Source organism: Abrus precatorius, unplaced genomic scaffold (assembly GCF_003935025.1).
Source record: "Abrus precatorius isolate BTA unplaced genomic scaffold, Abrus_2018 Scaffold8, whole genome shotgun sequence".
Lineage (NCBI taxonomy): Eukaryota > Viridiplantae > Streptophyta > Magnoliopsida > Fabales > Fabaceae > Abrus > Abrus precatorius.
The window spans coordinates 4,415,052-4,426,455 of NW_020874428.1; the positions used below are offsets into that span (position 1 = coordinate 4,415,052).

Here is an 11,404-nt window from a genome sequence, read left to right on the forward strand (position 1 = left end):
CCACTAGCTTGCCTAGCCTACCCTGTTTTAGTCCTCTAAAATGTGAGCTAATGAAGGACAGGGGCGGATTGGCCCGTTGGACCCAAATTTTAGTTTTTAAAAATAATAAATAAATAATAATAAAATATTAATTTTTTATTAATATAAAAATATTTTTTTTATTATTTATTGTAACTTATTTTTTATTTTTTTGATTAATTTTCAGGGGACTAGTTGTTCAAAGGACAAGTGTACCCATCGAAAAATAATAAAGGGTTCTTAAATTAAGTTCTCAAAATATCGTCCTACAAGTTGTAGAGCACTTCGAACGAGTGAGCATACATTAAAAGAAATTGTGAAATAAAAATATTAAAAAAATATATAAATAAAAATTATAAAATATAAAAGAAAAATTTAACAATAAACAAAACAGAATTAAAATAAAATAAAACACAAATTGTTCAAATCAATTAAATTTGAGATTTTCTTACTATTGAAAAAGTAATCCCCAACAACGGCGTCAAAAACTTGTTTGGAGGGCAAGTGTACCTACCGAGAAGTAATAAAAGGTTCTTAAACTAAGTTCCCGAAATATCGTCCCATAAGGATTGATTTCCAATTACTAAGAATTTCCTAATTCAATTGTTTAAGCTTCAAATATACAAGATTAATTAAAAATAAGAATTTATAAAATCAATTATAAAACTACAAGCAAGGAATACAATGCACGTCTTGGTTAAACTTATCGGAGAGGAACCTAGGGCATATGAGTTCTTTCATTCAATCCTTTATGTTATTTTTCTGTTTAACTCTAAATTCGATTTCTTTGTGATTACCAATCATTCATACGAATACTATTAATACCCAATGGTCATGCAATATTAATATTCTTTTCTCTAAATCAATATCCCCAATGGTCATGCAAGACATTAATTTAAGAAAGCTTTAGGAGCCTACAAACTTGTTAATTTAATAACGATTAGAAGAGAAAGATTGATTTTGTCCACCTAATCCTTTGTCTCATTTTACCCTATAGATCTATTAATTAACTGAGGTACGGTTGCCTGTCGATATAATTAATTAGGATTAAGAAAGAAGCGTAATAGGATAAAATCTAATCATAAAACGGAAATCAAATTTAGATTCAAACATCAAAATTCTATAAATTCATGAACAATAGTTTTCATATCCCTAACAATGGACTTAGTTACTCATACTAAAGAAAAGAACTAAAATAATCATAAACAAAGCCATAATAATAATAAAAAAAAAAACAGCAAACTAGAGTATGAGATGTGTTCTCAGTCTTCAAGTACGATCGCTTGAAGCTACAAGTCCCGCCAAGCATGCCAAGGATTCCGTGTAAGAAAGACGAGATCAGATGTATTCTAGAGGCAAAGCCAAGATGTAAAAATGGTGTCCCTAATGGTGCCTCAGGTCTTCCCTTTAATAGGATTTGAAAACCTTAAAAACTCTTCATAATTGGGCTTCCAGTAGATGAGCACGATCGTGCAAAGCCTGAAACACGACCATGCATGGGCTTAAAGCACCCCCTTGCTTGTTGAAAGGATCTAAACGTGCTGACTACTACAAAGCTCTAATTTTCTATCAATTTAGGCACAAAACACACCAAAAGTATACTTGCGGCATCTTTATACCAAATTGCATAATTAATAAATAAATTAGTATAAAACTCAAATAAAATAAAGATCAAATATGAATATATGAGCTGTAAAAGAGGACCTAATTACAGACTTATCACTAATCTATTAATCCAATAACCCAATATTTTTTTTTAATGTTAATCCACTCTTAAACGAGTCAAACTATAAATCTAACTAATTTTTTAAATAGGATGAGCTCAAACTAATCCACTTTTAAGTGAGCTTTTAGTGAAGTAGAATAGGCTAGGGCTACTTGATCTGTTTTGCCCTAGCCTACTAAAAACTCAAACTAATTCACTTTTAAGTGAGCTCATACTATTATTTTTAAATTATTATATCAGTAGGTAATTGTTGAGGAGAACCTCTAGACGATAGATAAAAAAGTAAAAAAGACAAAGGTAAGTTAAGTTAAGATTAAATATAATATTTTTTTTTATCTTTTAAGTTTAAAATTTATTGATTTAATAAATTTTTTTGTTATATATTTAAAAATACAGAACACACGTATATATAATAATTAATAATAATACTAATACTAATAATTTATTAAATATTATAAAATTTAATACATTAATAATTATAATTTCAAGATTTATTGTTTTCAATTCTATCCAAATAAATAACATAAAAGTGAACTTCTTAATTCAATTTCCATATACATGTTGTCAGAAAAATATGTGATTTATATACATATTTCAAATTTAATTTTAAATTAAACGACCGCTAATTCTTTATAAAGTGATAAATTAATTATAATTTAAAAAAAAATATCTATATGCAATAATCAATTATATTATACCTCTGATATATTGAAAAAGTATCTTATTAATGAGGTACAAATAGATTATACAATTCAAGATTTTAAGACTGTTTGAGTTATAGTCTTATCACTTATATACTATTTAAATTTTTTTATCTAATATATATTTTCATTTATTTCTACTACTTCAACATTATAAACAATAAAAATTCTTGCGTAACTTTCCTCATATTTGAATACTGTATTTAAAGTAGCTTCGCACTTAATATTAATAGATAGAACTACGAATTAAAATGGAAATTGTCCGACACATTTGCTCAACGTTACGTGGAAAGGTTACCTAATTCTTGTCATAAAGCATAGAATGCTCTAAAAGGATCCACCTGGTTGCAGCATCAGATCCAATAGAAGGAACACGCAACTAATTAATTCGACTATTAATTATCATTACCACTGCCTCATTGAATCATTGGTTCTCTGCCGCCGACGAATATAAACAATTGGTAGCCATCACAAACTCGATAACGACAACAATGATGATATAGACTGATATAACTTTTGACAAAAATTAGTTTATTATAATTAATTTTTCCCTTGTGATTTCCATATAAATTCAAAAAGTATATAAAATATTTATTGATGGAAACAATTCATGAAAAATAAAATAAAGAAAACTTACAAGAGAAGTTTATGTATACTGTTTAATATATGAAGATAAATTTAAAAAATGTCTATAGAATATTTTAAAGTAAATACAAATTTGTTTAATTGGAATCTAATATTTAATTGTTTAAATTTGATACATTCAACCATAGCTGAGCTAATCAAGTTAATTACCACACGAGGTAAAAAAAACAGTGACTAATATATCTTAATCATTGCCGTTATTTTAATGTCTTCTGTACTGGTTGTTTAGCTAATCGCTTTAGCTCAATTATCTCTCTATTGATGATTGGAATAATTATTTCTTTTATTTATAAGAAATAGTCAATCAAGCATATAACGCATAAATTAAAAAATATATTTAATTACCTTTCTTTTATAAAAAAGTATTATGAAATTTTTTATTATACTGTTTATCTAATTTTTTTATTAAGCAATAAATGAATAGGGAGAGAAGACAAAAAATAGATTTTGGATATTAATTATCTTAAAGATAAAATTAAAAAGAAAAACTTAATTTTACTTTAAAATTATAAAATTAAATGAAAAGACTCTTTTTCAGAGACCGGAAGGAGTACCTAAAATAATTTTGCGTATAAAACATCAACAGTGATGTAAACAATATTAATTATGCACTTTGGGATCGTTATAGAATAGTATGTGTAAAATCAGCACTGATAAATGTTGTACGTAAATTACACTGCATCTTTAGAGAAAGAAAAAAACAGAGTGTTTTCTTATTTGCGTTTGAAGGTACAGATACATGCTTTTATTCATAATTAAATTGTAATTAGACATCAAAACATTTCAAAAACACACAATTGAGGTGCGATGTTATAGTTATTATTTTAAGATTTATGCTAGACTTTTATTTTATGGCCGGTTTGAATGCTGTGGAAATAGGAGAGAGATAAAGAAATAGAATACAATATAAAAATAAAAATATTCTTTTATGAATATTTTTAATAAAACTCAACTATTTCTTTCGACACTCTTATTTCAATTCATCTAAAAATTTAATGTTTTTTCATTCTATTTTTATATTATTTTTATTTTCTTATTTCTTTCATCTTTATTTTACCTCATATTCAAACAATGCTTTATAAAATTTTATATTTTTAATAAAAATAGATCATATAAAAAAAATTAATGTACAAACGTATGATTTTAATTTTGTGTAAAAGATAAGTTATTTTTTAAATTAAAAAAATATAATAAAAATATTGATAACTAATTTTTAAAATTTAAATAAATAGTTTTTAAAAAAATTAGTTTGAAAAATTACAAGGCTCTTCTTTTTTTTTATTTACCAAACAGTTATATAAACTTTTCAATTAATCTATAAACTATTTTTAACAAATATAAATTTATTATTCTTAACTTTTATACCAGATCGCCAATTAATAGGTGAAGAAGGAAGATGAAAAATAAGAGAATAGTTATATATAAAACAGGGATGTATAATTTGTAAAAAAAATTAAATTAGTCTTGGATGAAAGTTTTCAAATGTAAAAAAAAATAAAAATAAATGAAAAAGTATATTATTTCGTAAACATGCTAAGAGACGTTGAATTCTTATTCCCAGAAGTATTTTTTTTAATAACATTATGATTAAAGTTATATTTCTAGGTTTTATCATATTCAAAATGTAATATTAAATTTTAAAAATATTAATTATAAACGAAAACATTCTTAAAATAAATAATAAATAAAATGTGGCCTTTCGACTTTCGCTGTCACTAGGTAAAAGGGCTGTCCCACTGTAGATTTCTTCTTTCGTGTATTTGTCATTGGCAAAGTAAAACGATCTGATCCACTTCACGTCTATGGTGCTGATCTCGTTAGTTTATCTTTGGGGGAATGAGTGCAATGCCAAAATATAAGGTTTGGTAAGAACAGTCAGAAAAACAGATGCAGTTAAGAATGAGAGCGTGCTTCTTCAAATGATTAAATACTAAAAAACTATTTTATTAATTAATTATATAAATAACTTTTGGATTTATATAAATTACCTGAAAACTAAAGTTGTTATAATTTTGTTAAAATTTTAAGTTGGATAACATAAAAGTGTTAAAAAAGCTGAAGAAAGAAAGAAATTTCTGACAAACAATAAAAAGAAGAAAATTTTCATCTTCAAATTATCTATTTTGTTTCCTTTCACTCTTTCCCCATGTTTTTAGTGTTAATGTAATTCCTTTGATACTTAAAAAGACAATTCCTCTTGCATATTTTTCGTTCCTAATTAATAATTATTGTCTCTCCATTGAATGCAAAAGGTACCAAGAGCATAGTCCAAGCTCACCTTATATATTCCTTGTAATCATCGCAAATAAACGGGACCACAAGAGAAATAGACTCTTCCTTATAGAGCAAAAAAGGTATTTAGCATGGTTCAGCACACAGGCATTTGGATTTTGTAGGTGTGGTGTGTTACTTGATTGGATTTGAGGACTGATTTCATTGCAGGTGATTGCAGTTTTGTGATTTTAGTTAATGTTTGAGACTCAGAACTGAATGGGTGTACATAGTTCAACTTAATGCTTATGATTTTTTCAAGTTGATGCTCATTTTTGGTAGCATGATACAGTTACAGATCCAATACTAGGGATAAAGATTTGAAGCAAACTGCCATAGACTTGTAATGTTTATACAGCACTTGCTAGTGCACTGTTTTTTTTCCAAGGAAATGTTAATTGATTAGTGTCCTATTAATATATATATATATATATATATATATATATATATATATATATACTTTTTAAAAATGATATCATCACACTTTTTGTTGTGATTTTTAATATATTTTTCTTAACCAAAAAGATTAGTTAGTAAAATTATTTATTTTATTTGTTTTTTCATATTTGTATCAAATGTGATTATCACTCCTCATTTCTTTCTTCTCTTTTTGACTTTTTATAAAATACCACTCTTCGACTTCGTGTGATAAAAATTAATCTCAACATAATTTTTTTAATCTAAGTACAATCATGTGCTTCGGAAGCCATTGGTCAACGAAATTTTATCTCATTAAAAATGAAATTAATCTCAATAAAATCCAAGATTTAAAATGAAAATGGGAATCAGAAATCAAATTCTCTCTCCCCTGATTCTCACACAAAAGACCAACCCATTAGAAAATAATGAACAAGAATATTGTGTACTTGAAAAGATTAACTTGAGTTGAGATTCATTCTTGAAGAATGTTGTGTACTTAAAAGACTAACTTGATTTCAGATTCATTCTTGAAGATTAACACAGAGAGATTAAAAAAACACGAACTTAGAACTAAAATGTGTTTGAGTCTAACAAATTCAGAAGGAAAGAAAAAATCGACAAAGGCATTTTCTCACAAAGGAGAGAAATAATGCTACCATAGCTAGTTTTCATTCCTTAAAAAAAACACTAGTTAGGATTTTTTTAGGACCATAGTTGTAAATCTTATGTTAATTTCAAATTACAAAATTAATTATTAATGTCATGAAATTAAATAATTTGTTTTTTTTAGGCTTTATTTAGAAGTTTAACGTGAGAGAAAAAAATATTTTAAAGATAAGAAAAAAGAGGAGAAGGGAAACAAAGATTGTAAGTTAATAAAAAATCTATAAAATTAAAAAAATTTAAAAACATAAAATTAATATTTTAAAAAAAAGTTTATAAAATCTTACACTTTTATTTACAAACTCTCAAATTAAAATTATCTTTATATAAATTTTTATAACAAACTAACTATCAAACATATTCTTAAAGTTGAAGAAGACAATTAATTTATGATTAAAAGCTTGAAAAGAATTTATAGTAGGAAAAGCTAACTTTGTTTATATGGCACACAACTCTTGGCTTAACTGGATAGCACTCGTGTCTTTGGACAAATTAACTAATAACCTCTATACATTAATCTATAGCTCAAGACAACTGAATAAAATCACATAAGGATATAAAGATTTATGAGAAATATGAACCAATCAATAAAAAATTTATTAGGAAGAATAATTTATTTGTCATTATCCAGGATACCCAAGAACTACTACATGAGTGAAAAACTTTTCCTTGCTTTTCTCCCTCTGACTTATATTCGAACCTCCCCTCACCAAGAACTAAAAGCTAGAGACCAATGCTCTAGGGCCTAGCTCCATATCCTCTTCAAAGTGTTATGAAAATCTCAAACTCAACTCCATCAAAGTGCTACAATACCTGGGACCACATCGATCACGCATAAGCACCCAGCATCACTATTTTGCGTCACGGTGGGTAGCTTTTATTGGACGAATCACCACCGTCAATCCAATGGCGTCCAACTCGAAAGTCCTAAACCTTGGAATGCTATTCCTCCATCTTTAATTATGCATGATAATGAAGTAACCTTGGTGAAGTTACAAGAATATTCTTTCAGCTTTGTTTTAAAGTGTGTTTAGATAAGCATAATCATGTTATCAATTTGACTATAAAGATTATTAAAATAAAAATTACTTTAAAACACTTTATCTGAACATTTATTAAAATATTTTTAAAAAATTATGAGTCAGGAAATGTTTTTAATAAATTTAAATAAACTCATTAAAGCTCGTCCAAATGTTTCAACTCTTTTTATTGTTCAAGAATATCAAATTTTGGGAGTGGGTTAATTATATCATCCTGTGTTCTAGATGGTGATGAAAGCTAGCATGATTTGCTTAAATTTGAAATTTTAAATGTTGTATGTTTAGCTAGAGGAGAAAAATGCACTGTATTTCGTTCATTAATAAAAAATTATAAGGTTTGTATCTCAACTACCGAATTCCAGTTTACTTATCATTTGATTTGGTCTCTAGTGTTTGTATGTTTACAATGATGGACGAAGCACTTAAATTATAAATGTATAAATAATCTAATTAATTTTAAAAACAATCCACTTTGTTATAGAGTGCCAAATAAAACTTCATACAATTTGAACTTGGCAGGGTGTAGATAGTTAAGTTTAATGGATATCCTTTCCTTCATGTCAACTGTTAAGATTGAATAATCAACATAATCAATTCGATAACTTTCCCGTTGCTTTCACTACTTGATTAATTCGTCTCGACGCGTACTGTGTGTACAGCTTAATTAAGGAAAATTATTTCTTTAATTTTATTTGGTGACCTACTTTATTTAAATTTTTCGCTTCTTATAATAAATTACTGAAAGATTGTATAATTTTGCCTTATGTTTTTCATTTTTTTAAAGTACGTGCAGGTTTCGTCTGCAAAGTTTTTTTATATAGATTGAAAAAACTAATAAATTTTAGACAAAATAATACCTTTCCATAATAATTTTTCAATATATACACTCGCATATATAAGAATGATATGACTATGGGATAAAGAAAAGTAAATATTTATTTACTTTGATAAAATATTTTTGTTCTTATTTACTACTTAATAATAATGACAAAATAATACTTTTTTTACTATATTTCATATATTTAAATATTTATATAAAATGGAAACAAATTAATATTGTTTCTATCATTGCTTGCAACTTTAAAATAGATTAAAGTTTACTAGGATGATTTTTTTTAGAATTATGCATAAAAATAAAAACATTTTCCTAAAACAGAAATCCTAGTTTTCTTTTTCTTTTCCGTGAACTAAATATTAAGTATGGATATCCAATATCCCACTAGTGGACAAGTTCAATACTTCTCAAATCTGTATCTATCACAAAGTCGTACCAAGGAAGCAATCTTTAAAACAAATATACTCCATAGGTACTGATCGAAAACATATAGTTCACGCCATTCAAATATCAATCATAATAAAATCAAGAAGATGATCTACATGATAACCTTGCATTCTTGTTCATAGTCTGCCCATAAATATCTTACATATAGTTAAATTACAAGAAATTAGAAAAATCTCTTTGAATTGATCGTTCTATTTTTGAAGTATATATATAATCACATGCATTAGAAGAAGCATGTGGTGATGATCGACCTCTACACTAACAGACTATTTTAATTACATGCCAACAAAATAAATATATAGAATTACTACAAATTATCATCAACGAAAAATGATAAAGGTTTCGCCGAAAAAACTAAAGAGCCTCCCTAGCATGCTGCAGATGATGAGTGGGGGAATGCATAGTTGCTTTTGTAAAAGTGATGATGGGTCTTTGAGCCAATAAGCAATGTTGTTGTGGGAGAGGAACCATTGCCACTGTCACTGTTGCCACCGCAAATTCTCTCACAGGAAGGGCATATGGAAAGTGTGGCTGCTGGAATCTGCATGTAAAAGGGTAAAGGGGTTGTTTGCATTGACTTAAGTTCTTGCAACTCTTTTTGCAGCCTCTTATTCTCTTCTGTCAAAGTATCGCAACAGTTCTTCAATAATTCACAATCCGACTCGGTTTGTTTAAGTTTTGTCCTGTACATGTAATTAAGTCAAAATAGCAAAAAAATAAATAAAAATCCAACTTATCCTATTAATTTAATATGATAAAAATATTTAATTTTTTAATACTTTTTTACTTTTATATTTTAACCATTTCCTCAAACATATTGGTTAACAGTTCTTTTTAATTAGTAAGAAGCACATGTAGGAAAAAAGTAAATAAAATTTATATTATCATAGTACAATAATAGTTTTTCTTTTTGGTTATATAAAAAAAAAAAAATTATTGTATAAATATAATTTCTCTAGTTGTTTTAATTAGTATGTGGGAGGAATAATTGAGGTAAAGTAGGGTACTATTAAATTACCTGGCTCGCCTGTTTTGAAACCACACTTCGACTTGTCTCGCTCGCAGGTTCAGCTTCATTGCCAATTCTTGCTTTTGCTTCTAAGGAAAAATGGCAAAGAAATTAAAAATTGTGTTAAGAAAAACTTCCACCACAGAAGAATCATTTGTAAACATAAAGATCGAGACCAAGTAATCGATGATTGAAGAAAAGAGATTAATTAAATCATGATTTATTCAATCATATATATATATACTAGAAATTAAATAAGGTACCGGATTGAGGGTAGAATGCTCCTTGAAGTTTTCCTCCAACACTGCGGATTGTTCTTTGGTGAGCCTAAGTTTCTTCCTGGGGTTACCATCTTCATCAACATCACCAACTACCCTTGTTGGAATTTTCTCTACCTCTACTTCAAATTCCTCACCTAAAGCTTGATCTCGTTCCCTCTTGATGCTAGAAGAGTTGGAAAATGAAGATACTGCGCTAGGAGAAGAATCTTGAGGAGGAAAATATTCATAGGATTCAGTATTTGTATTTTGTTGATTATGCAGTTCATCATCCTCAGGTGGTCCTAATGTAAGAGAAGGGTATGCGTTGTTACATTTAGATGGTTTATCCACCTTTTTCTTATGACTTTCTCTCTGTTTGTGATCATCAACCTTCGTGCAATTCTCTGACTGATCATGGAAACCAAGACCAAGACCAAGACCAAGACCGAGACCAAGTGGAAGCCCTGTGGTAGATGTATCATGAAAACCCATGATATAAATTTTGAGAAACTTAGTGAAAAATATTGGAGTTTGCAGCTAGCTTGCAATGTTCTGAATAAATATATTATATATACATACATATGATTAAAAAAGAGATATGAGTTAGGAAATGACAGGAATGGAGAGAAGAAGGTTATAGGAGGGTGTGATCGTGTGAATGGAAAAGGATTTATGATTGAGTTTTGGGGGGGAGGGGGGTAATTGTGCCTTTGCGGGGAATTACTTATTTGTTTATCAGACAAGAAATGAAAGAATTAATATATGCATTGAGGAATAGAATATAATGATTATTATTGAAAGTATGAAAATTTCACTTCTCCTTTTGGCTCATAAGTTGACCATGAGAAAGTTAATGACTCCTCCTCCTTCTTTTCAAGCAGGACATGTTCTGCAAAATAACAAGCAATTGTATCATCATCAAGTGTATATGGTATATGCTATACGTGGAATCACGTGGAAAGTGGGTAGGACAATAAAGAGCATATGTGATCGACAGAATATATATTTCAGCCCTTTTAAACTTTTCTCTTTTCTACTTTTCTTCCCGAAGTTTTCTAGTCTTCCTCCTCTCCTTTTTTCATACTTATTAGATGTAATTTATACGATATCTAACAACTTTGAATACTTAGGATTAAGTCTCATATTACACTTGAATTATGCTGTAAACTTGTGGTACAACCGATATATATTATAGTATTATATATTAGTAATATATTTATTTTATATGTTCTTTATTATTAACTCAATTGTAAATTTATTAAAAAATAGCTAATCGTGAGTATTTTAAATTTAAATACAATTTTGAATAAAATAAATTAAAAACAACATTAACATTTTTATACTATTATTTAATCACAAATAAATTTCT

The 11,404-nt window shown here is 27.6% G+C and overlaps 1 protein-coding gene across 1 annotated transcript; it reads right to left on the reverse strand.

Moving 5' to 3' along the window:
* Nucleotides 1–9,133: 9,133 nt before the first annotated feature.
* Nucleotides 9,134–10,527, reverse strand: LOC113847806 (homeobox-leucine zipper protein HAT9-like). The gene is made up of 3 exons (XM_027477093.1): nucleotides 10,039–10,527; nucleotides 9,785–9,864; nucleotides 9,134–9,449 (listed from the first exon to the last, which is right to left on the reverse strand). The coding sequence occupies exons 1-3, from the start codon at nucleotides 10,525–10,527 to the stop codon at nucleotides 9,134–9,136; spliced, it is 885 nt and encodes a 294-aa protein (XP_027332894.1).
* Between the last annotated feature and the right edge of the window lie 877 nt (nucleotides 10,528–11,404).